Raw genomic sequence first — 27,574 nt, 5'->3', positions numbered from 1 at the left:
GTTGATGTAACGAGGATGATGGAGCACAAATTATAAAGTTGGAATTTTATTGATAGAAAATTGATATGATTGTGGACTAAAATATCAAAATTTAGAGGCGGCAAAAATTGAATAGCCTACGGGCGGCAAATCTATAAATCCGCCACTGACTATAAGGTTTGTCAGTGTGTACTCTGTAGTTATCAAAACAAATGATGTTTAAGCATATGGGCCTACTCTGTGACTGTTCAGCAGTATACACAGACTACAGTTTATAAAGAGATTTATATACTTTAGATTTAGGCTTGTGTACTCATTGGCTGACCCAACAAAATGCCCAGATTTTATATTTTTTATCTTCTTTCTGTATTCTGTAGTCGTTGCTTAACTGTCAAAATGGCTTCGAATCGTAGAGTTGGACTATAATTTTAGTGGTGTCCATTGTTAAGATATTTCATCTTGTAACTAGTTCTTGTTAATCGGTATCGAAGTTTTAAACACTCTACGACACCGACAGTTACGGATTGTGTTCATCACTTCAATCATTAAATTTAATGTTTTTAGATTAGTAATAAAAATGTTAGAACCTAGCAGGGTCAATATTATGTCATCTTGTCGGATTTGTTTGTCAAACAAAAGACCACTGTGCCCTCTTTTTAGATATGAATTATCTGGGAACTATGCAGAAATGCTTACAGCAATTGCAGACGTTAAGGTGAGCAAATACAAATAGTTTACATTACTTTTAAAATTACTACATATGAGCTAAATTCTAATGAACCAATAGTAAAAGTTAACTGCATTAGTTAATTTGTACTATAGGAATTGTATTAAATCAAAATATTTTATTGGTAAACCCAAGACTTGGAAGAATAGTTAGTGTTTACTAACAATGTATACCTATTAATTTCACTTTTATTGATATTTAAATATGAGTTGAGGTTATACTATTTATGGCTAAGATTGCTTAGTTACTGTTGCCTTAGTTGCGCTCGGCGGTAAACACGAATAGTCGCGAAATCTGAGGAAAATCAACATCATCTTAATTCCATGCCTAAAACAATTAAGATAACATATTATAAACAAATTTATTTCCTGTGCAAGAAAAGGCAAAAACTCATCTTCTTTGGAAGTGCATTATAGATTTAGTTGTAACTGGTCTGACATAAATATGTAGGACTTTTTTTTTTAGTACAATAAAAGTGTTGAGTATGAGTTACTGCTTAAAACTTTTACTGTGTCAATTCACAGCACAGATAATAATTAACAGAAGTAGCATTATTTAAATAATTAAGTCTATGATTTCTCTAGACTCATAAACTTCTCATGAAAGATGAAATGCAAGGAGGGTATTATAAACTAAAGATTTTAAAAACCATGATACAGAAAACTAAATTTAGATATAACAATAAACAGTATTCAAATGTAAGTCAATAATCATATTTTATGTAAATTTGTTCATTTATAAACCATGCCACAAGTAAATCTCAGAAATCTAACATAGTAAACCATTTAAATAATAAATAACATTATACTTATATTGCCTCTCTTTTAAAATAAAAAAAATATGACTAATAAAAACCCATTTTATAATACTACTAAAAAGCAAGAAATAAATACATTAAGGTGACTTATATTTAGGGTCACAGCAGGGTGCTGAATAAAAAGATGTTAAGACTAATATACATTTATTAGTCTAAGAATTACATTAATATTAAAACTAAACTTATGAACTATGCTTGGCCAATTTGCCAAGGCCCTGCCTTGGCCAATTTTTCTCCCTAGCCAAGGCCTTACAATTAATTCCCATAGGAAGCGTGGTCAAAAAGGTATCTCATCATGGAGCAAAGCTAGCCACTGGTATTTGCTGCACTGACTTAACTTAAACATGATACAATATGGCCGCTTATTGTTTATCAAGCATACTATGGCTATCCTGTGGGTATGCCTACGTAACAGGTGGTGTCAAGAAATATATTGTAGTAGCAAAATACAGGTTTCAAAATATAAGTAAATTGATAAGCTCCTCCTTTTTTAAGTTGGTTTAAAAAAAATTGTTGACATTAGAGGAACCAAGCTCCATATTAAAATATTCAAACTCCTCTAATAGTTTAGTTTTATGGTATATCTTTCAATATCAGTGTTTGTTTGTCTCTACCTCCCCAGGTTGCGTCTAATGATGGACTCCCAGAAAAGATTTGCAACAAATGTTGTACATCATTGGAAAAGGCCTATCTTCTCAAAACAGTTGCAGAACGGTAAGCTTAGACCTAGAATAGATTAATTTTATTAAAATTACAGACTTCATGATGTTAGAAGGAGAGAGGTATGTACCTGGAGCCTATCTATGTGATCTAATCAGTATCTATAGAAGAAACCGAGCTACTACCGTAGGTCAACATATTGGAGAGCTGAAGCAGCAATGGGTGGGATACATACCTAGGAGAATTGATGGATGCTGGGGTCCCAAGATGAAGGAATGGTGACACTCGCACTGGCTGATAGATGACATAAATCAAGTTGAAGGGAGCCATAGGATGCAAGTAGCACAAGATTAACCTATGTCTAGTAGTGGACATCCATTGGTTGATATTGAAATAAAATAATGTTATGAAAATTAAGCTTAATTTGCTATACTCGCAAAAAACAAGAGATTCTGTATGGTGTAATTTATAATTTCTTCAATCCTTACACTCAAACAGATCTTCAGCAATGTACCCTCTACGCACGTTTCGCTCTGAAACCAGAGCATCCTCAGGAGATATTGACTTTATAAAGAATAATTGTTGAGTATACTGATTGAGTATAGCAAATTAAGCTTAATTTTCATAATATATCATGGACTTCCGCAAAGTAATGCCTGCTTCTTTCCAATAATTAAATTAATCATTAATACTGTCATCTGATAATATAAGTTATCCTTATATTATATTTATTTAAATAGTAATAAAGACTAATTATGTTTACTGTATTAAGGGGTAGCAGTATAATCATATAAGAATAATAGTTTATTAATAGTTATCTTATTTAATTTAGATCAGACAGGGAGCTTAGAAAATTGCGTGTGAGGGATAGCAAAAATGTATCAACTAAAAAGATAGCTTTTGACTCATTTACTGATATAAAAAGTGAGATTGGCCCCCTAGCTGTTAAGAATGAGCCAAAATGGGAAATGGAAATTGATACATCAAGAGCCAATATACAACCAAACATTGATGTAGTGGAACCTAAAGACATAGTTATTGCTGATACTATTATAAGAAAGGTAGAGTCAAATGAACCCAACTCGAATAATAATTTTGAAGCTGATGTAAGTATAAATATATGAAGATAATAGTTTATCAGCTCAAATTTGATTGACTTACCTTAACGAAAATTTGTTGTAAAGTTTAATTGTTGAAAAACTTCTTTTTTACATACCAACATCTTAAAGTTAATTTTTTTTCTTTTTCAGAATGACTTTTTTGATGATGATGTATATCTTGATGATGATGATGATGACTATGTACCCCCAACAGAGAAACCAAAACCTAAATTCAAGAAACCCAAATTGTCAGAAATCAAGGTTTTCAAGGGCAAAAAACCAATTGTCAGAAAAGTTAAGGTTATAAAACAATTCAAGCAAGAGCCATATGAAGAGTCAAGTACTATTGTCATAGATGACAAGAAATCAACAACTATAACTTGTTGTAAGTTTCTGTGCCGGCAAATTTTTTATTTGTGCAAATTCTTTGATAATTTTCAATACAAATATGTTACAAGAGCATAATATGTATAGTGTAGCTTAAAATCTACGAGAATAATTAGTATTTCGTTTTTTAATAAAACAAGATTATTAATGAAAGATCTTTTTATTAAGTAGCATATTGATAGTTATAAACTAAGTATAGATTCTCTGTAACAATAATAATGTTGTTCCATTCTAGATCCAATTATGAAAAACGGCACCAAAGGTCCCGCTATCCTGCTCAGAAGGCCAAAAGATGCCACAATTTTAAAGGTTCATCCTAATTACAAACATAGGAATGCATCAAAATCTGATTATAGAGGCATAAAACGGGAAAATATAAGAAGAGTAAAGAGCGCGAAGCCCATATCAAAGGAAAGAGAAAAACTTGTTTGTCCTGTATGTGGTATATTGACATATACTCTTGGAAATCATATAGCTACGCATGAAGGTAGGACTTACTTAAATGATTAACCAATAGACATTTAGTGGGCTTCATTTAAGGATTTTAAAGACTTGCCTTTATTTTGATCGTAATAGAACTGTATTGCTTAGCTTCCTTGCCTATTGCACCTTGGTACAGAACCCTTAGTGTGCAAGTGAACTTGCATTTAGCTGGTTATATTTATTTAATGTCTTGTTAGTAGGTGATTACAGCTTCGTCAATAGATGTTATGTAAGTGAAAAAGTGTGCAGTGTGGTGACGGCAGATCAGAATACAATTGTAATCACCCTTCCTCTATCCGTGGGTTTTGTACGGGACTAAGGGAACTTATAGAGAACGGGCAGTAGTGTCCTCTGCTACTACTACCATGTACTGCATTTATCAACCTGTCTGCCCAGCGTAGTGATTATGGGCAAGTCCTCCCATAGGGAGGTCTTTATTCCTACATTGGACTAGCCTATATGGCTATAGATGTAGTGAAGTAACACATAGGTCAACCACACATTAAAATTGAGCCAGAGGTCCAATTTTTGTCTTAATTGTTCACTTGAAATAACCGAAGGCATCGTAAGTCTTTGTCCAATTCGTATCACTTGCCCGATCAGATCACACGTCGTAATAAGCAATCATTGTACGTGGTGTCGAAAAGTCATTTGGATACGCGATAAGGCCCGTATCGAGCCGTCTTTTATCTAATTACATAGGAGAGCTGACAAACAACTGGACAATATGATGCAAGGGAAACTGAAACAAGTACTCAATAAGATCTTGATGGTGATGAGACTACAGAAGTTCTTGCATTTAGTTTAGAAGGCTGCTTAGTGATAGGCAAAATTGTTTTACGCCTTTGTGTTTTTGTTTTCAGAAAAGAAGAAATATACCTGTTCTGAATGCCCTAGATCTTTTGTACAAAAAAGCAACTTGCTGATTCACATCAAGCAACACTCTGGTGTAAAGGATCATATTTGTGAAGTGTGCGGAGCAGGATTTTATACACAGAAGTCATTGGTTAGGTAATGCATTGTTTTGAATTAATCATCTTCATCGTCATTATTACCAAATGAAGTTATTGATGTTCTAAATTCAAATGGAGTATTAAATTGATGAAAAAAGTTATCAGTTTATATTGTTTTATAATGATGCTGTCTTACACAAATCTCTAAAATAGACTGCTAACTTGATAGGTACTACATTGACAGGTCCAAAAATAGTGGTCAACGAGAAACAATATGTAAAGGACTTCACTATACACACACACACACACAGCATATACAGCTACAGCATATAGAGAAGAATTTTTTAATTTTAAAAGCCAAAACCACTGAACAGGTTTCGATAAAATGTGGCAAGGTCTCCGACTTATCTTCTATTTAGGTTTTAGAAATATTGAATTGTAGTGCATTTCTCTTAGAAAGTCAAAAATGCCTTAAAAGACTTAAATTTTTTATAATTGCGGATCATCTATTATTGTGTAAAAAAAAAAGTGTTTAATGTTTTTTTTTGTAGGCATAATCTCATTCACAAAGGAGAAAGACCATTTCAATGCAACTTATGCTCGAAGAAATTCATTGCAGTAAGTAAATTACTCTTTTATTTTAGCCCTAGATGCTATTTGATGCTATTTGCGACGTAACGTCTTTATTAATTTCGTGTCTCCTTTTACAGCTTAATTTACATCTTTCAAGTTTTGTAGAATCATCTTATATATATCAATATACTTATGTTGAGATAATCATCGTCGTTTAATTAAATGTATTATTATTATTTATACTCTTTATTTGCACACAAAAGAAATACAGAAGAAAAATTAAAAAAAAAATATATCCATCGTATACCAAAAAATATTTACTATTTAGTTGCTATAACGTGTAAATCAGAAGTCTGTTTTCTTGTGAAAAATCTAGTTATTTTAGCAGCAATCGAGATACACATGTGATAAAAATTTCAACTCTACCTACTCTGTGGTTCATAAGATACAGCCCACTGTCAGAAAGACGGAGATACGGGCAGTGTATGCTTAGTAAATTGTTTAATTGGTAAAATAATTACTAATATGAAAGTTAAGCTTAATTTGCTATATTCTATCAGGGTAACGCGCGTAGAGGGTACATTGCCGAAGATCTGTTTGGTGTGGAGTATATTGATTGAAGAAATTATAATTTACATCAAACAGATTCTCCTGCTTTTTGCGGAGTATAGCAAATTATGCTTTTTCATAATATTACGTGGAATTCCGCAAAGTAACGCCTGCTTCTATCCAAAACAATTACTGTCAACTGCTAAATTGTGTGACTAACCGTTTGTTCGAGAAACACTATTAAAATGGAGTGGTTTTTATTGCTACAATATAAGTCGTGCACACGGCTTCTGTACGTTCTAAATTCTGTGTCGATAGTTTCCACTTACGAGCAGACCGAACTCTGTTTGATTCGTCAATAAAATGTATATAAAAAAAAACATTAATTAGGTACACCTTCGCCGTCTTTAGTAAGTTAAAAACTATCCGTGTTGCATTCCAGCGGTGTGATTTAAATCGGCATCTTCGCATCCACGCCGGGTACAAGCCTTACAAGTGCACCACTTGCGCTATGTCTTTCAACGCGAAGCACCAGTTGCAGAACCACGAGCGAATGCATACTGGAGAACGCCCTTATACCTGTGAAGTGAGTTACACTTGACTACTTCTCGCTAGGACTAGATGGGATTGCTAAGGCCAGCGCTTGACGACAATCATGCCCGTTCGAAAGCAATCATGAGGTCTAGGTTGGAGCACGTTGGCCTACAACAAAAACTTCAAAGTTTGGAGCATCGTCGCACGGTTGCGACTATCGGTATTCTATAGGATATATTTCGGAGAGTGTGCTCAAGAACTATTTGATCTAGTTCCCCCCTCGCCTTTTTACCGAGGCACCGTAAGGATCTGCATCCCTACGTGGTCGATATACCGCGGACGCGTACGAAGCGCTTCGCATCTTCGTTTCTGATCCGCACCGCTAGGATCTGGAATGCCCTTCCAGCTTCCATTTTCCTCAATGTTTACAATATGAGTACCTTCAAATCAAGAGTGAATAGGCATCTTCTAGGCAAGCGCGCTCCACCTTAGGCTGCATCATCGCTTACCATCAGGTGTGATTGTAGCGCTCGTCTATAAACATTTAAAAAAAAAGTCCTAAAAAAGTGTCCCAAATGAACACAAGAAAGAGCAGTCTATTCATTACTTTTTTATTAAAATCGCCTATTTTAATCGAGAACGCCCTAACACGTGTGAAGTTAGTAACATATGGCTTCTTATCGCTTAAAACTCATAACACATAAGATTTAAGATTCTTGGGAACGGGATGTTTATAAATAACTTAATACTATAATATATATCGACGAATAATAATTGAATAATACCTATTGACGCTGCAATACGCAATAAATATAATATTTGTTGTTACTTTATTCATTTGGTGTTATAACAAATTTTTGAGATACCATAATTAAGGAGATTTGTTGAAGAGATTCTATAGAATTCATGTTACGTGTTCTTTTTATTGGTATCATGGGGTTGCTTTTCTTTCACGTAAGTTGGGAAAGTTAAATCTGCCTATATTAAATGTTAACTTTTTATTTGCATATCGAAAAAATGTAAATTGTTGATGTTGGAAAAGAGCAACTGATGAGTTTTTGTCGGCTTCTTCTCGGTAGAATCTGCCTTCCGAACCGGTGATAGAGTACACTTCACAGACAGACTTGACGTTTCGAAAGTGCTTATATTAGGCCTACTTGAAATAAATTAATTTTGATTTTTTTTTTATTTAAAAACATAGCTTGACGAGCGGAAATCTTGCCCCCAATTGCTTATAAGTACTTGCGTATATTTCGTAATAAAGAAGCTTTATCGCCCAATCTCAAGAATCTCAAGATGTGCAAAAAATAACTGTTTTAGGTGTGCAAGTAATATTATTTAATTTTAAGAAATTTTTCCTGTGAAAACCTGTGTTTTATTAATATGAGTCTAAGAGGGTTATTTATTATTTGAGAGAATTAAAGGTCCATTGGTTGAAAATTGAAATGAGGAATGCGACCAGTGCCGTGAACAAACGTTATGGTGTGAACAAATTATTTCAGGTGTGCAGCGTAGCCTTCAGTTACAAAGTAAACCTTAACAACCATGTATTTAAGGTTCATGGTATCAATTTGAAGTTTAAATCGATACACACAGTGACAGAGGATATTCTGCGAAAGGAATTGGGCATGATGACAGAAGCAGGGGAAGCTATTGCCCATATCATGCCGCAACTCAGTGACGTACCCACCCCCGGTGCACACGAAACTGTGCACCACACCTCGGACTATAATTCTTAACCCTCTATTAGTAAAATGTTTATTTTAATGTAAATACACTGCTAAACTAAAGTCAAGTTCGGAAATGTGTTCTTTTGCACACAACCAAGAGTCATCAAAATTAATAAAATTGTTAAATTTAATATTTCCACTTCAATTTTGCACAGCAATATAATTTAATAGATACAATTATTCTTTAATACACTAAAAACACTATGCGGTAATTGAACATTCTTTTCCCAATTTGGCTCCAGTATAGACTCTAATATGGAAAGTTTGAGGCTGATCTATAAAGCTACTTAACCTCGTCTTAGTATTTACTATGGCATGGTACTTTAAAGCTACCTTCGAGTCAGTGTTCTAAGTGCGAACTACGCAAAGCCTAAGTTCACAAAATTGATTTGCAACTGAGGTCGCCAGCAATACAGCAAAAAAATAACCTGCACGTGACAAAGTAAGAATTTCTTTGTTTAAATTTAGGATACCTTAACATTTGAGCCTTCCATACAATATTAACGAACAAGCAGAACTAAATTTGAGTGCAATTTTAAATGATAATTAAATTCAGTTATTGTTGACCTTTACCTAAACCGAAAAAATATAAATTAAAAATTTTATAAACCACCGACTTTCTAAAGTATAGTAGTATTCTACTACTCAAGTACTTTCATTTGATACCCATATTGAGGGAGTTGTGAAATAATATGTTGTCCGCCATTTTGTGGCTGAGGCCATCTTGGACCGATTTTCATTAAACATAGCTAAGAGCTTACCGACTAATTCACCTTTAAAAATCAAAGCAAATCGAAATTGGTTAGAATTAAATAATTTAAGTTAATTAATTAAGTTTTTGTCTTAGCAAAATCTCATCGTAATGCGTTATAAATAAAAGATTATGCTGATCAAAAGCCTAGCCAAGTAAGTATACTAAGATAAGGCTAGGGGATATAGCCAGAACGTTAGTCTCTATGTACACCAATTTCCACTTTATCACCTACTATTAAATCATGTGGCTCGTACCTACTGTAAAAGTGTGTCGAAATGTATTTAACAATAATATGTGTTATGCTAAAACTAAAATGAACTTAAAATTAAATAATAAAACTGTGACAGTAATTCCATAATATATATAATATCCCTATTGTTTTGTTGACTGAAAGTAATACCACACGTTGAATTTAGTTTCACTGTTTCATGACATAAGTAAATAAGCTATATTAAAAATGTGTGTGAATATTCAGTAGTTTAACGTGTAAAAGATGTCTTGGGTACGAATCTCATCAAACAGGCCTAATAAAATCGTATAGCAAACAAAAGTAAAGTGACAATAGCCTGTCAAGTGGCCATAATTTAAAGTTTATGCTTTGTCCAATTCAGGATGATAGTTTTGACAGCTGACAGTAGGGTAGGGTATTGAATAATCGTTAATGAACCTAATTGATTATCGATTATTGATTCCATAGAACTTCTAATCGATAGTTTCATTGCAATGCTGTATTCAGACAGGTTATAATTTATTTATTTTTGATAAAATCATTGCCATCTAGGAATTTTACATGCTACACTACACACTAATAATCATGTGTAATGATTTCTAATTTTAAAACAAAAATTTTTTTTTATATTTGCCATAGTTTTTTTTTCACGCATTAATATTTACAAAAAATTGTGAGATCTGGTTCGTTATGTGTGCTATTCACTAATTGGGCAGTACCCATAAATGAAGTACGTCATTATTTTACCGGAATATAATACGAAACTTGGCGGACCTGCCTATATCATCATCCTATATCAGACAAAGTATAGTGCCCCCGATGGAAAATACGCTACTAGAATGCGAGACTGACTTTAATATTGTGTCATCGTCATCATCATCATCAATAGCCCATAACAGTCCACTTTTGGTCTAAAGGCCTCTCCTAATTGGGCAGTCAGAGGACACTACCAGCTATCAATTAAATTCCCTTATTCACCTTGTACTGCACCCACGAAATAATAATATTTTTAATGTGTAAATTGTTAAGCGGCGCGTTTTTATATGAATCGTCGTTTTGGTTTTTTTTCTGTAATGTTTAAAGAAAGCATTTTATTTTTTTTATACCGCAAAGTGCATGAGTTAAGTTGTTTCAATGTAAATACATTTTAAATACATTGTTTACAAGATTCTTTGTGTGTTTTATTATGTTAAGTTACTAATCCCATGATCTAATTTAGCGAGGTTTAAAAGACCGGTGGATTTTATAAAACTTACTTAAATACAAAGTACAAATATATTATGAGTGCGTGTAATAGATTTTTAAGTATCTTAATTCCATGTTAATTGGAAATCTGGGCTGAGTCGCAGGTATCGGCTAATTGACGAAAATAAAAACATATATTTACTTATTTTATTATTTATATATATATATTCTTAAAACACATTTTGCTAATAATATATATCTTTTTTATATTTAAATACAGTCATTTCCACCCCTATAATAGTTTTAGTGGGTACTTACACTAAATCGCATAGCGATTGCGACCGGCACAATATCAAATTTATACATTTGATGTTGTTACGGTCGAAACCGCATGTATTCAAAAACATACTACAGGGTCGTTATATTTGGCTAGTATCTTAAATGTAGCATTATTTGTTTGCAATATATACGAGGAATTTAAAAAAAAACGTGTGAGCCGTCACGGGACGCCTGGTAGATGTGAAACATCGTAATTGTTTTCTGTAAGTTATTGCAGATATTGCATAATAAAAAGATTAAGCATTACAAATTTGTTCACAAATAAAAAAAAAATTTAACCAAATGGATAACCACGTCCAACCAACCAAGTCGGTTAATAATTACTGTTTTATTTCAAAATTAATATTCATTTTTATTGTTACATACGAAATACAAAAATTCAATCATATAGCGTGGCGATGCGTCGCCACGGCCTGTGTCGCCACGCCAAAAATCAACTTTAACCTCCGACTATAGATGTTACACATCAATAAAAAATTTATAACTTCCCCGAAGGGTTATTATACCAATTGTTTTGAAATCACTTCATTTATGTTATAGGGTTTTTGTGATGACTATATGTATAATCATCACAACAACCAAACTCCAAAGACAACCCTTCATACAAATATTTAGTTAACAGAATCATTAAATTTACTATTTTAGCAAGAGCGCCAGCAAGTATGAAGTCTTATCCTCTCTCCTCTTTTCTTATATTATTATTATCTAGGATATTATTATTATATAAGCTTTACATGACTAGATATAATATGTACTTCACATACTTTCATCTTTTTTCAACCTTTTAAAAAACCTTTCGAAGCTAGGTGTAAGCAGCCTTAACTGCTTTTTATGCTCTTATGCATTAAAGCATTGACAGGAGAACCATAACCTAATGGCATGAGGAAAAGTAGCTTTGAACATTTTTGCTTATCTTTTCATCTCCATTATAACAGTCTCTTTCTACCTGACATGAAGTCTTAATTTAAACAATCTTGTCGGGTCTTTTTTAGTGTTCACTACGTTTTAAAAATTTAAAAAATTAATAAAACATAGGTTACTTGAGATAACAAGAAAAATATCCCTTTCCACATTTCAAAGATATTATGATCACACCTACGTTTTATTTGTATCTATTTATTTAAACACACTTTCTTTTATTCTTATTTTAAATCATCATCACTTTACCCTTAAAAGTTTTGAAACATAAATAAAAGACAGAAAGGGAGAAAAAATTTTGATCATAGGTCCATTTACTGTTCTTTTTACACTACCCGTTGTTGTAAATAAATTATAAGTAGGTATGTCATAAAGAATCTTACAATAAACAGGTCGTATATAAATTAATAATTGTTTAAAGACTACTTACAATAATAATAAATAATTATTCTAAAAAATAATTAAATTCAAATATCAGAGGAAAAAGCCGACTATAATTGTCGATATGGAGTGACTTCTTAAAAATTATTGATTTTATTTTGTAACAACATTAATTAATCTATGTACATACATTATTAATTACTTTTATAATTCGAATGAGCAAGCAATAAGTAGGTATTTAAAATTATGCTTTCGTAAAACTTTTTAAAAATATTTATGAATTAACTTCTGTCATTATAATTTTTCGAGCAAAAACATCCAACGATGACGGGTTTTTTTATAGCTACCCAGTGCTTTGCGATGTCATCCGGTACGTACACCTCTGACTGATCATCAGTATCAGTGACGCGCCTATATCTTTTCAATACCGTTATCTGTGAAAAATCGAAATGAATAATTAATTTGATATTAGGACGTGGATTTTGTAAAGTTTGTGACATTTACTTCGCTAAGTGATACTTAAGTAAGTTTTACCTACTGGTTGTTTAATTTTATTTAGGCAACTAAATCTAAATAGAAAAGTACACAGTGCGGCCACATAACATTTTAGGTCGTGTTGTAGTTTGCAACGTACCTATCTTATACTTACTAATATTATAAATGCCAATGTAAGTTTGTTTGTTACGCTTTCACGCAAAAACTACTTAACCGATCCTCATGAAACTTTGTACACATATTCTTGGAAGTGTTAGAAGTAATATATAATACTTTTTATCCCGACATTATGCTCGGTTCCTTTGAGGGAGGGGATGAAAGTGTTTGACGATTTAACACCATAACTCCGACAAATTATAACCGATACAAATAATTATTTTTGTACTATAGAGGTTATAATATGCGTTTAATTGTGCCCTAACTTTGCGTAGATCTGATGAATGTGGTTGGAGATAGAGAACAGAACTCATCAGCGGACAGCAGTCCCTCATTTAAGGCTTAGCGATACTGAATACTTTAAAAACAAAATCAAACGCAGACGAAGTCGCGGGCAACAGCTCGTGTCAAATAAATCGAGCAAGTAATAAATTATGTGGCGACCGCTACTGAGATACTGAATAATTAACCGAGCGGCATTAAATTATGTTTGCGACACATTAAAAAAGCGGGTGAAAGGAAATGCTGAGTGGGCGAATTTTATTTCCATACCAAGTAAGCGACTATAAAATCCGATGCGATAAATAGTGTTACAAAAAAGTGTAGCCTATTAACTCACTTAGAATTTTAGTACGTAATTACGTAATATTCAGTAATTACCTTATCTTAATACTCATTCATAATCTAGAAGAGGCGAGTGATTTCTGACGTGGTGGCCTGCGCCACGTAAGTGTATACTTAGTAAGAGTGAGTATAAACCGCGCGTACTTTTTGACGACCTCCCTAGAGCAGCGGTGAGCGATGCGGTCTTAGTGTCAGTCCCGTGTTCGATTCCCGACGGGCAATTTTGAAATTAATACCTTCTCTGGTCTTGTCTGGTGGGAGGCTTTTGCCGTGGATAGTGCAAAGCGATTTTGCGCTTTGGTAGATGTTGCGATGCAGTGTAGAAATGAACCTGTTTAATATAACTGGTTAGCCCACTATCATCTATGACTGCATCATTACTTAAGAGTTACCACCAGGTGAAATAGCAGGCCAGGGCTAACTGATACTAGAATAAAAAAGTTTGTGATACTTACATTATGATACCGCGGAATACATTTGTATGGATTAGGACAGAGAGTGGCGTTGCATTTTCTGGTCTCAATAGAGTGAGGAAAATAATCATAACCCAGCACAATAGCTTCTTTCTGAAAATATAAATGTTAGATTTAATTGACGTCGTGTCTCAAAAATCGATCTACGTACGCTTTGTAAGACGAATAATAGGTATATTGTTTAAAATTCTCTTGTTTTAATTTAATTTGTGACAATTCTATTCAGTATAAATTATTTTCTCGATTAGAATAATTTCAATAGCAAATACTGTAAGTGCAGATGCACTATTTAATGTTATCTAGTTCAATGTGATAATCCGAAGGTAAGCTCACCTCTTCTGACTCGCAAATGCACGGCACATCGTTTATAGATCCAGGTTGCTGCAATAATAATCAAAAAATAAAAACCTATGGTGAAATATGTGAATATAATGAACTTGTGTAGGATTATTAATAAACATGACGTAACGGCGGAACACGCAGTGCTTTTACGTTGTGTCATTTGAAAGCGCTGTGAGTACAAATTGTGTGACAAAACAATGCATAACAATTCCGTCGTTTTGCCCCTTTTTTTTAAAAAGTGACTGTTGTATAACTACACACAACAGCGAGATGCTTTGACCGGTGACATCCTTATATGGTTGATATTCAATAAACATGCACGAATCATTTTTTTTATCCACGTTTCTACTACGTACCGCTAAGATGTGGAACAACCTCCCAACAGCTGTGTTGCATGCCACTTAAAATAGTTATAACTTAGTACCTTCGAGGCAAGAGTTAGTAGGCATTTTCTAGGCAAGCGCGTTCCAACCTAGACCTCATCGTTGATTTCTAACATAACGTTGATAAAAAAAACCACGGCGCACCTTAGTGACCCTATCTTTTCTCAAAATGAATCAACCTACTTAGTAGATAGAATAATATAAAACTTACATCGTATTTCTTGACGACATTCCCTCTTTTCCTAGTGCGCGTTTCAACAGAATTATCCATCAGTATAATGTCGTTTCTTATCATGTTAGCATAGTCCACTATAAGTGCAGGTAGTTTTTCAGGATCCGAGTTGGGATTGAGTGGCTCATTGTATGTTACTCCGATTTTGTTTCTTTCCATGTCGTTATTCAAAGCACTCTGTAAGAAGTAGTTCTGACGCGTCCTTTGATTCTCAACCGTAAACTCGTTCACATCTGACGTCTTTTTGAAAGCGAGAATCGGAGCGATCTGTAATTGCATTACCAGCGCCGCTGTGCATGTTGACAGGACAAGTAACTTTATCTGTAAAAAAACAGTTTAATTTTTAGGTAAATTGGTAGGTGAATATTATAGTTGTTTAAGCGGTGATAGCCCAGTGGGCTTCGGCTTCCCTTTCAGAAGATCGAGCTCAAGCCCCGACACACACCTCAAAATTTTCAAAACTAGCTATGTGCGTTTTTAATCTAAGTAATTAATTAAATATCAAGGTATATTTTAATTGCTTAAAATACACATAATTTGTAAAGTTAGAGCTGCGTGATGGGATTCGAACTCTACCCCCGATAGTCGATCAAGTCGAAGTCCTACTTACTGAGCTATCACAGCTTCCACTTGCTTCAACGGTGAAGGAAAACATCGAGAGGAAACTAGCATGCCGGAGAGTTCTGCAGAATATACTTAGTCAAAGGTGTGTGGAGTCTACTAATCCGAACACCTGTCTCATTCTGCATAGTCTATTCCCTACTTGTAGTGTCTAGCTATCAACATTCAGCGTTACATTCTGTTCATTCGCTGTTGATTAAATGAAGCACGGAAGAGAATTATATTGCATACAATGCAAGATCTTTTGCAGCTCAATGTCTCTCAATGTCTCAGGTAAAACAGATCAACCTTGTGAAACACAAAGCACGTTCGGTCTTAAAGCATCGCTACATTGGCGAAGTAAACTGTGCCGCGCACGGTGCATAAAGAAGAAGAAGATATTAAAAATACATTGGTTATGCCAACTTTGTTGCATGCTCAGGTTGCTGAACTCGTAGACGTAAATCTTTCCCGCAAATAGCCCACCTCGAAGCTCATGGTAACTACGAAGAGGGAATGTAGGCTTCTACTCGCAATTACCATGTTCTTCGAGGAGTAGCAAACGCTATTCCTCGCCTTTCCTCGAGATCCTTTGCATACGACTTTCTACTGTGGCGGTGTTTAAAGGTATTTTCAGACATATGAGGGTCAAAGCCACATAAGGCAACCAAGTATTCCGTCAGGGACCCATAAAAAATCACATGCATTTTATAAATTGATAAATTTAGGCCGTTTCAGTGAGTATAGCTTACTTAACTGGTCGATTGCCAAACCTGTGTTTAACAGTATTAAAATTGGTTAATAAACAGTGGAATAGTGAAAGCATTGCGATCGTCACTCTACGATTAGGTAGGTACTCATTGTTATTCTACGACGCCGTACCTAACCCCGGTTCTAACTATGACATTCAAACTGTAACACCCTCTTAAGTTACGACCTAATAATTATGTCAAAATATTAGTTCGTTTCTTGCTAGTTTCATGCGTAGCTACGATTTAATGATATATAGTAGGTTCATCAGTAACGAAAGAAAATTGAAAACACCGGAAGCGATTGGCGTGATCTGTACAAGTTCGTGACAAATTTCTCGCTTTCGGTGTGCCGGAGTCAAGTAGGCTGTGATCCTGATATGTCTGAATATATCTTAACCGGTTGATGGAAGTCTTTTTGTTGACAGAAAGAAAGAAAGAAGTTGACTTTCATCAACCTCTTTGTCTGTACCTGTATGATGACGCTGTGTGATTTGTTTAACCGCAACCGCAAAACCGTTTAAAAATTGGAAACCGGATAATGTTTCCGAGAATAATGTTGCTAAGCGCAAATATCCTTGTCTCTAACACAATAAGTATAAATAGAAGTGGTAAGGTTAAGTTAAAGTGTGTAAACCAAAAAATGTGCAAAACCTGGGTCTGAAACTATAACAGATTTTGCACTGTTTCTTTCAGATTTAAGCACGAATAACATGATAAAAAATTATGTTTTTATTTGGTCATTTGGTCCGCCCACATTTTTATGCTAAAATGTCCTTCTATACTTATTATATTACATAAGTTCACATCTACCTTGTTGGCCTAGAGGTTTAATTGGCACGGTTAACGAGGTCCTGGATTAAATTCGCGAATCGAGTAATACTGCCTTGAGTTTGGAAATTGACGTAGTTTATTGTCCAACCCCTTGCCTTGGAGAGCACATTTAGCCATCGCTTCCAGTTGTTATCACTAATGTACAAGATCACATGTGTAAGATCTTAAGCCCGCTCTCCTATGAAAGGAAACCAGCCCAGCGGTGGGGTGTAAAAAGAGGAGGCATTAAGGCGTTCATTATTGCACTATAATAAGTAAAATGAAATTCTAGACTACTAGCAGTTTTGCGAAATGACAAACCAAGATGACAAAGTGTGATAACGACTAAGACACCGAGATCGTATCTTTGCATCGTTCGAGTCCATACAGGACTGTAGTGTAGGTATCGAAAATGAAATGAATGAACATTGGCTATGCGTCAAATAAGTATAATTTTAACTATTTCTTTGAAACTATTTATTTATTAAATAAGTATTATCATCCCATGCTAATAAATTTAATAAAATATCTGGCATAAATCAAATTATAGTTAGGTAGGTACCCAAAGTTTAATTAGTTACCCACTTTATAAAATCACAGGAACATTTATTATTTCGAACTCTATTCGGAACAAGCTGTATGGAAACTGAAAAGAGCCAACCGCTGAACTAACTTCGCATGTTTCATACAAAAACAAAAAAGCGGTTATAGCCCTGTCTAACTCATCCTCCCTTTCGGAAGGATCTCCGGAGGATCTCTCTATCTTTCGGAGGTTTTAACTAAATAAGAATCAATCACTTATTTTACGACGAAAGAAAACAACGTGAAGAAATCGCATGCCTGAAAGTTCTGCACAATGTACCTACTCAAAGACGTACGAGGTCTACCAATACGTACATGGCCCTCGTAGTGGAATACGGCTAAAGCCGTTCTCATTCTGAGTGCACACTGGTAATGGGTTCGTGAAGATGACTAAAATTTTCGTTTAGAAAAATATCCTTTAGAAAAAAAAACTAAAAGCTTAATATATTTAAGTAGAGATTAATCCAATAGATTAATTATTTAAGTAATATTATCGAATAGCTCAAAATTCATAACATTAACATTAAAAATTATAAACGTAAATTGCACATTATAAAAGCGAAAAATAGTAAAATTATACTTAGCTATTGGAAGTCTAACGTAAAGTTTAACTTGCACTGAACGAGAATTACCTACCATGATGTTATATTCCCACGGCTGCCGAAATAATTATGATTATAGATACAATTTTCCGTCCTTTATATACTACTTATATTGGATTTGATTGAAAGGAGCATGAATAGTTCCATTAGCGGGAAAGAAAGATGTCTCCAAAGATTGTAACTGATCCGCATTTTCTTTATGAGGTGTCAGGTGATAGGCACTAGACAATGACCAAGACGTCATTGTTTGTAACCCACGTGTCTTCCAACAATAGGGGATGGGGTTTTCAATAGCTGTTTGTTGTTATCTTTGCCCTTGGGCGACTGTTATAGGTAATTCTCAATTTACAAAAGGTTTGCTATGTACTTAGCAGAATAGGTAGAAAAATAAAAAAATATTAAGCCCCGCCAAACTGCATTGGAGCTGCGTGGTGGGTCTTTGCTCTAGAACCATTTCGCCTATGGGAAACGAGAACTGTACCCAGCTGTGGGGCGTAAGAGGATATTTGTAATAAGGAAGTAACGTTCCAACTCGGTTGCGCTCGGTGTTTGCAAAAAATAATTTAAAAAATATTGAACATGCAAACATCGAGCGCAACAGATATGGGAGGTTAATTCCTCATCTTTATATATAAAAATGAATCCCTATATCACTTGGTCACGCCATCACGCGTGAACGGCTGCACCGATTTCACTTTTTTTTTGTTGTGTTTGTTATTGTCAGGAGAAGGTTTTTATGACAGAAAAAATTTAAAAACTTGCACGGAAAATTAAAAAATTTAAGAATCCTTATTTAAGAAACTTAACAACTGTATAATATTATTTCTAATCTAACCTTAGCGCCTTTAATCTAACATTATGACATTTGTCATAGAATTGTCAGAATGCGTGCTTTCGTGCTGCAAATATCATCAGAGGATGTAAAAAAACTTAATATCGTTAAAACAAATGATTCGATCGAAGTCATTTTGTCGATAGAAAATACATGTAATATAATTAATTTATTATTTCCCACAAGGATGTAGGGATGGTTGTATGTATCAACTATAATAATGACACCTTACTAACTCAGTATACATCGTAAAAATTAGTAGATACATAGCTAGGATGCGATGATTATTGTTAGCATCAGATCTATTTTAGCTTCTCGATTGACTCATACGCGGACGAAGTCGCGAGGGTCCGCTAGTTACTAATAAACTGATCTTAAGTGATGATGCAGTCTTAAACTGTAAGGGGTATGCTGGGGGCACGTATTTGTCGGTCGGCAAATTCTGGAATTAAGAATTACAATTCTGGAATCATAAATACCAGCCCATTACCGGTCCACTACAGAGCACGGCACGGATCTCTTCCCACAATAAGGTCTTAAGACGTAGACCAACACGCTGGCCCAGTTTGGGTTGGTGGACTCCACACGTCTTTGAGAACATTATGGAGACCTTTGATGCACTTATGTTTCATTACGATGTTTTCCTTCACCATTGAAGCAATCAATATTTGAATTGCCTGAAACGCACAAAATTGCGTTGAGTTGAGGTGCGTGCTGTGATTCGAACTCGTCCCCCCCCAAAGTGGAGTCGAAGTCCTAACTACTAAGCTACTGCACTACTTATTACTATTCACTTAACGCCAGGATCGTCAATGATGTCCGATTTAGTGGACGTATGGCACTGAAACTTTGTCGCTAACTATGGGCCTAATCAGCGGCTGGAATGACCGCCGGGTCATTGCAGTTGAAAGTCCAAAATTGTAGTTGAAAGACTGTTTACTAGAACGCGTTTAGCTCTGGAAGTCCCTTTCGGATTTGAAAAATCATTTATTTAAGGTTTTATGCTATTTGACATCACGCTACAAGCCCTATGAGTCAGGTTATGGAAGAGCGATGCAACGCGGTGGGTCGAAACATAAAAGTTTGTGTGGAACAAAATGTATCAGTCGCGGTAAGTTTCCGCGGCCGAAATCGCGCAGAAAGCAGCATTATTGCAATGTTGTGATCTGGTCTGAAGGGCGTGGTTGCCGGTGTAATTACAGACACACGAGGCTTAACATTTACAGCTCAGATTGATGGGCACAGAGCGGGACCTATCCTAGTATGCCCTAAGTGTTTCCCTATTTATAGGCACCGGTTGTCCATTTACCATCAGGTGAGTCATCGGTTAGATCCGTCAATTATAACAATAAAAAAAAACAGGATAAATATAAGCATTAAATGAAAGGTCTATTGTATTTGGAAAACATATATTTCTCATATCATTACTTAATCATTTTTCATCTAGGTGACAATTTTTATTTATTTTTATATTCCACTACAACTTAGATCTTGGCTGCAATCCCACCTAGTGGTAAGTGATGATGCAGTCTAAGATGGTAGCGATCTAATCTGTTAGGGAGTATTGTAGTCATACCCCTAATTAGTTTCTACGCGACATCGCACCGGAACACGCCGAAATCGCTTAGCGGCACGTTTTTGTCTAGGGTAGTAAGTAACCACGGCCAAAGCCTCCCGGACTAGACCAGACAAAATTCAGAAATTATAAATTCCTAAATTGCCCCTGCTGGGCATCGACCCCGGTACCTTCTACTTAAATTTAGCGCTCACCAATGCACCAGGGAGGTCGTCAAAAATCTATATATATAAAAGGAACTTGTGTTAGTTACAAAATATAAACTCACGAACGGCTGGACCAATTTTTATGATATTTGATTTTTTGGATATCTCTTAGTCCGGAATAGGATAATAAGTATTAAAATATAACATTCAACAAAAAAAGAAAAAAGATGCGCGGTACGAAGTTCGCCAGGACAGCTAGTTTAATATATTGTGTCCATAACTTATTAATTATTCAGCGTTAAGCTGATTCTTTGAAGTTACAGGTGTACATCGATTGATATTTGGCCATTTTGCATCACATTTACGGCTTTAGCGTAAGCAAGCGCCTTTTGCGGTCCGTGAAAAGAATCCATAGGTTCGGTCTCCGTTGGTAATCCGTGCAAGTGTAACATTAGATCCCTCATCAAAGCCTTCTCTCTTTTCAGGACTTCGTCGTTCATCACGGTAACAGGCCTACGGTCTATTAATACTCCGTGCTTCTTAAGACAGTGCCTATTAAAGTCGCGTTTATAGCTGTAAGGTTGCGAGCAAAGCTGAAAAAATAAAATTCTTACATTTAATATATATTTTTAAATTACTTGGGCCACTTTAGAATTAAGGAATACAACGTAAAATATCTAGTTTAGAAATTTTTGTCTGTTTGTGCGCGCATGATTCGGAAACTTTTAAAAAGTGATTGGACTTGAATGTCATTTGGTACATTTGTAGGCGATATTCCAGAAGAAAAAAAAGAATACTTCAGTACTATCAGCTAGGTCTGCTTCGTCCGTCAATTATTGCTAAGAAAAAAAGTAGCCGCTATCCTAACTAGCATTATAAAGGCAAGAGTGTTTGTTTGTTTGTCCTTTCTTCACGCCTCAGCTAAGCAACCAATCAACTTTATTTTTGGCATAGTGTTAGTTGAAAGGACGGAGAGTAAAATAAGCTACTTTTTATCCCGGGATAACAAACGGTTTCCATCCCATTTCCGGGATTTGCAAAAAAACGCGGGCGACAGCTAGTATATTTGAAACATAATATATTGAACCTCGCATTTGTATGGGCGCTCTCCCGTATGGACTCTGTAGTGAGCTTTCAAGTGACCTTGGCTGTAAAACAACATATCACAAACATCGCATTTAATCGATCTGCCCGTCATATTATGAATAAGCATATGCCGATGTAAGCCAGATTTCTGAAATAAATAAAAAAAAATAAGTATCGTTTGTAGTACACTAATTAGCGGTCAATAATAATATTTTTTTTTTTTTATATTAATAGCGGGCAAACGAGCAAGTGGGTCACCTGATGGTAAGTGATCACCGCCGCCCATAAACATCTGCAGCACCAGAGGAGCCACCGATGCGTTGCCGGCTTTAAGTATTGGGTTTTTGTATTAAGAAATTCTCAGAGCTAGACCGAAGTGCCTCGAATAGCACATCAGGCCGTCAGTCTCGCTTATTATCACTAAAATAACGACGATAATCGCTAAAGCCCATCAACCTGCTTTGTAGAAGCAAGGAGAGTCTATGCTCTTAAACTATCTCTACATATCTAATCTTTCTAAAACAATATTTCAAAAAATGGTGTCCATCTTGACCTATGAAACGTCGCTTATCATCTGTTATATATTTAACGGACCTATACACCAGCAATTAACTTTAGCGGCCTGTCAGGAAAGATAATCATTTGTTGGCGCGTGGTGGGACACTCTGTTCTACTAACAGTCCGTTAAACCACTTAACGTGTCGCTAAAGTAACATTACTTAGTTACCCATAATACGACGACACCTTTGGCTAAATTCAAAGAAAATCATGCAATCTAAGAAAAATGTTGAGCATGGAATAACTAATGACTATCTAAATGTCCTGCCGTAGGTAATTTCAAAACTACTTACAAACAACAGCATGTACAAAAAATTAGAAATTAAAATTTAAAAAAAACTGAGGGTAAATTTATAAATACTTCATACGTAGCCAGGTTTGCTCAGGTTTTGTCAATTACAAAGGTTTTATTTCTTAAAAATATTGTAATTTAATGTTGTTATGTAATTTATTATACATTAATGCATTTTAGCACTACGAAGATGTGATCGCTATTCCTTATAATTTATATATAATTATTATTGTAAGTTGATGGTTACATTCGTTATTACTATTCTATCGACAAAACAAATATTTTTAATAGTAACTCAATTAGGTTTTATTACACATACCCATTTGTATTCCTTTTGACACACTGTACAGGAAAACTTTTTATGTTCCATATGTACTGTCATGTGTCTGAAAATAAAATTAGATAGGTCGGTCATAAGATTATTTTATACTGTACTTTCATAAGGCTTTTCTCTGCCATGTATACAAACTACTGATATTTTATATATATATATATTAAAAACAATCTAACCCTTAAAATTGTTCTTACCTAGCAACCTCTGCTTTTGCAGAAAAAACTAATATACAGTGGTCACATTTAAATGTTTCCTTTATTGCTGAATGTGATTTCAGATGATACTGCCACTGCGCTGTTGTATAAAAAGATTTTGCACACATGTGACATTTGAATTTCTTCTCACCTGCAAAGTCGTCACCCTATTAATGACCCATTGGCACAGACCATCCCTCTCATAGGAGACGGAGATATCCTCCAAAGGGTGTTAAGACCTTAGCAGATACCAACACGATATTGGCGGAAAAATAATCTTATAATATAAGTATGTTATTCTACTTCTACTTTTCTACTAATACTTATTATAAATGCGAAAGTTGGTATCTGTATGTTTATTTTTATTTCACGCTTAAACTACAAAACGATTTTGATAAAACTTTACAATAATGTCGCTAATACATCAGATTAACACATACTCTGTAATCAGCAATTTATAAAATATTCATTAAATTAACCACAATATATTATCAATCAGTACTCAATGATTTTATTATATGTATAGATAATGAAAAATTCAAGTACAATCTATTTATTCAAATTATATATAGTGTGTTTTGTTTTTGAAAATACCAAAAAAGTAGTATACAAATCTACCTTTTGACATTAAGTGTGCTGATAATTATTGAGATATTATTTACCTTTAGCTATATGTGTCTTGATATGTGATTTTATGTTTTTACTAATTTTTCCACAAAACTGGCATAAAGTGTCTTTCGTTCTAAAAACACACTTGCGTTTTCTCTTTTTAAAATCAAACTGTGTTTTGGTTTTTAGTACTCTTATATCTTTAAGCAAGATTGGTTTAATGCAAATGTTATTTACATCATGTGGTTGTATGACATTATCTAAAAAAAAAAATTTTTTTAAACAATTGAGGAAACATGTTTTTATTATCATCACAGATTATAGGAATATATATAGGTAATAGAAAATTCTATTTATACATTCTACTTATTAGAATATCTCTTGAAATAAAAATATTGATAAGCTAATAAAATTCTTACACAATATGTTGTCTGGAAGAGATTGCTATGTTTATCTATGTAATTAATGTACTTCCATACTTAATGAAGAAATAGAGCACAATAGTGTTGTACAGTAAAAGTAAATTATTTATAAACATACATACTCAATGTTTTGTCCATTTCTGTAATTTTGGATGTTTTCATGTTTTCTTTGTAATTATAATTGCTATCTATAGTTGCATCTTGCTCATCCTAAAAATTTAAATACCAAGTTGACTATTTGGTCACTAGTTGAGAAAACAAGTGGTAAAGCCAACTTTTTTATGCTCTTATTTGAATAGAGCTGGTATAGAGTCGGCTTAGAGTTAATATGATACACAAGCAATTACTAAAAAGGCAGTAATAAATAATCCTAAACTGTACCAACAAATAAATGGCACAAACTAACATTCTCAGCAATTTTGAAGAACATAATATTTCAAATTTGACAGGAGTATCTATTGGTTTGTCTGAACTCTAATGATACAAACTTCAATAACTATACACATACATATAAAAAGTTCAGTATTTTTGAAACTAGCAATATGAAATAGACTGCCTGAATGTCTTAGAGACTGACTTGGTTAGGTTTTTATCATCACATCTACTGCTGTCCAGTATATATATTTTGTAGGGATGTTCAAGTACCACCACCTCATTCTGATTATGAATGCGCTATAATAATAATAATATTGTGTATTAAAACTCTTACATAAACATTCTCTTGAAATTCTTCAGCTTTTATTGCATTACGAAATTCTATAGGTAAATTTTTCTTTTCATCTTCGAAAAATCTTTTAATCAATGTATTATTGTAATAGATACAATCATTTTCATTTTGGAACAAAGTATTGTAATCTGGGGCTCCATTTCCAGGATCTTTATAAATTAATTCTGAGGGAAATTCCACTTTAATGTCATTTATAGTATTAAACTTAAATATCTTTGATTGTTTATTTAGTTCTACATCAGATCTGAAAATAGAAAAATGAATTATTAAAAGTAATTTTATATAAACCATTTTATTATTACCATGAACTAACTTTCTTATATACTCAATTTGCAGAGTTGTTACCTTATTTAGATAATGGTTTTTTGACTTAATTTATTTTTCATAATTATAACATCCCTTTTGCTGAAACTAGATGAAATAAAACAGGTAATGCCGCAAAACATAGCTCTGGGATTTAATTCACTAAAATTATACAAGACAATAACAGAATAACATTGATGTCAATATTCAAGATTCAAATTACAATAAACTACTGTGAAGTTCTATCAACAGAGTCAAACTTAATATTACAAAGGAGTACCATATCACTAGACTAAAATATAAATATAACTATAATATAATATAATAATAGGCACATTTTTGTGGAGGCAAAGGGACCACCTTTTCCCTGCAATGGAGCACTAATGCAGTTGCCACCACCCGTAAACGCCCTCCCCCGTAGGTTGGTAATGGGTATCTATAGCAAACCCTTAATTAGCTATAATCCAAATTAAACAATTTGTATTGAGAATTATTATATAAAGTTGTATGTGTAGCCTCTATTGAATAAAGAAACAGAAGGTTCAATGAATATTATGGAAAAAATCCAGTCTTGTAGTGATTTATACAACACACCAGTGAAATCAGTCATAGGAAAAGAAAAGAAACAAGATATCAGACCTTTCTATTAAAAGTTTAAATTCATAGAAATCATTTAGTTTCCTGCAACATAGCAAGCAAAGCACATCATTATGTTCTTTAACTACCTGAAAAAGAAGAAACAATATCAGTATTAATCAGTAACAGAAATAGGTAGTACAATTTTGTGGAATTTTTGGATATGCCAAATTCAACTAGGGTGGAGATTATTAATAACCTAAAGGAATCAAATATTGTGACACTAAATAAAGAGAAATAGCTTTCAATGCTGTAAGCCTAAAATGTAATTATTAATATAAATGTATTTAATAAAACCAATGATTTTCAATGAAAAATAAGTCCACTGAAATCCTAAGCCTGAACCACTATCATGGTTCAGGCTTCTTATATATGCACAAGCTTTATTCCACAAGAGCCTGGTGTTCACAGCCTCCACCATCAGATTACTACTCATATATCTTCATTCAAGACATTATTACTGATACATCAATAGTTTGAACGTAATAAGACAATGCAGGTCCGATTTATAACGAAATCCGGAAGTGGTTTCACTCTTAAGACCACAAGAGGCACACGAACTTGTCACCATCTGACCCTTCTAAAGCATAAGATGGTCCTGTTTTATTGTTCAGAAAAATTACGTGTTTCCACACAGTGAGCTTACAAAAAACATTTATTTCGATTTTCAGCCAGCATATATACACACACTCCACAAAAGTTTAGGAAGTAAATTTAGAATTACAGTATACCTTAATTCCAGTAATAAGTGTTATCATTGAAGCATAGGACAATCCTTGATCAGTATCAAAAATTGAACGTAAATTTCTTTTGTTTTCTAAACATATCCGGCACCTAATCATTCTCAAATAACTATTAAACTTAGTAACATAATAACATCGATTAATGAGTGTCAGCTTCTGTATTCTTTATTTCTATAGTAACTTTAGTAATGCAAATTCCAAATAGAGATATTAGACTAAATAGTTACCTACTTATAAAAAATCAGATAAACAAAAATCAACAAAAGTCAAAACCAAACTTATCACAGATTGCTATATACTGATACATGTCTCCAAACCGAATTTGATTTTTTCATTACTCGCAACACAATGTTAGCTCCATCGGGTCTACTGGTATATGTTCAAGTTTTAAGTGTTATGTTATAAATAGCAACTTAACTTTACTCTTATTATTTTTTTATGTTAAATTGCTTAAAATTAATGTTTTAAATAATGTCCACTAAATTATTTTACAGTTCCCAATCGAAGAGTCGTTTTCGAGTATCGAAATACTTGAACATCAGAGTAAAACAAATCTTATATCTATAAATTTAAAGTTCAAATTTTCCTACAATTCTTCCGCTATGGCTTTTTACAGAACTTTATTAAACAAAAGTGAGAAGTAATTTTTTTGTTCGCGAAACTTGGTTGCTAATATAAAACGTGAGCAAGTGATATCAAGCCCACTTTACTATGAAGGTTTTAATTTTCGAAAGCGACTCGATTAAGAGCGAGAAATTCTTGTATCT

The 27,574-nt window shown here is 33.9% G+C and overlaps 3 protein-coding genes across 4 annotated transcripts; 1 reads left to right on the top strand and 2 right to left on the bottom strand.

Annotated features, from left to right (window-relative positions):
• Positions 1 to 386: 386 nt before the first annotated feature.
• LOC120625760 (gastrula zinc finger protein XlCGF26.1-like) lies at positions 387 to 10,646 on the top strand. The gene is made up of 9 exons (XM_039892958.1): positions 387 to 694; positions 2,146 to 2,237; positions 3,016 to 3,289; positions 3,434 to 3,668; positions 3,906 to 4,157; positions 5,017 to 5,164; positions 5,658 to 5,724; positions 6,671 to 6,814; positions 8,265 to 10,646. The coding sequence occupies exons 1-9, from the start codon at positions 557 to 559 to the stop codon at positions 8,499 to 8,501; spliced, it is 1,587 nt and encodes a 528-aa protein (XP_039748892.1). The 5' UTR covers positions 387 to 556; the 3' UTR covers positions 8,502 to 10,646.
• Positions 10,647 to 12,579: 1,933 nt separating this feature from the next.
• Positions 12,580 to 16,101, bottom strand: LOC120626015 (prothoracicotropic hormone-like). The gene is made up of 5 exons (XM_039893294.1): positions 16,090 to 16,101; positions 14,983 to 15,324; positions 14,380 to 14,427; positions 14,029 to 14,139; positions 12,580 to 12,732 (listed from the first exon to the last, which is right to left on the bottom strand). The coding sequence occupies exons 1-5, from the start codon at positions 16,099 to 16,101 to the stop codon at positions 12,580 to 12,582; spliced, it is 666 nt and encodes a 221-aa protein (XP_039749228.1).
• Positions 16,102 to 21,106: 5,005 nt separating this feature from the next.
• On the bottom strand, positions 21,107 to 27,055 carry LOC120626070 (zinc finger protein 570-like). Of its 2 annotated transcripts, none has more exons than XM_039893357.1 (9): positions 26,796 to 27,055; positions 26,068 to 26,153; positions 25,108 to 25,369; positions 24,524 to 24,608; positions 24,030 to 24,236; positions 23,368 to 23,518; positions 23,159 to 23,225; positions 21,991 to 22,137; positions 21,107 to 21,496 (listed from the first exon to the last, which is right to left on the bottom strand). In XM_039893357.1, exons 1-9 carry the CDS (start codon positions 26,904 to 26,906, stop codon positions 21,221 to 21,223), a joined length of 1,392 nt encoding a protein of 463 aa, XP_039749291.1. In that variant the 5' UTR covers positions 26,907 to 27,055; the 3' UTR covers positions 21,107 to 21,220. The 2 variants fall into 2 exon arrangements, with proteins under 2 accessions (XP_039749291.1, XP_039749290.1); XM_039893356.1 differs by having other exon boundaries at positions 21,108 to 21,496; positions 24,521 to 24,608; positions 26,796 to 27,054.
• Between the last annotated feature and the right edge of the window lie 519 nt (positions 27,056 to 27,574).

This window comes from Pararge aegeria, chromosome 8, assembly GCF_905163445.1.
Source record: "Pararge aegeria chromosome 8, ilParAegt1.1, whole genome shotgun sequence".
Taxonomy (NCBI): Eukaryota; Metazoa; Arthropoda; class Insecta; order Lepidoptera; family Nymphalidae; genus Pararge; species Pararge aegeria.
The sequence above is the reverse complement of the archived record's forward strand: the minus strand, read 5'-3'. Positions and strand labels throughout refer to the sequence as shown.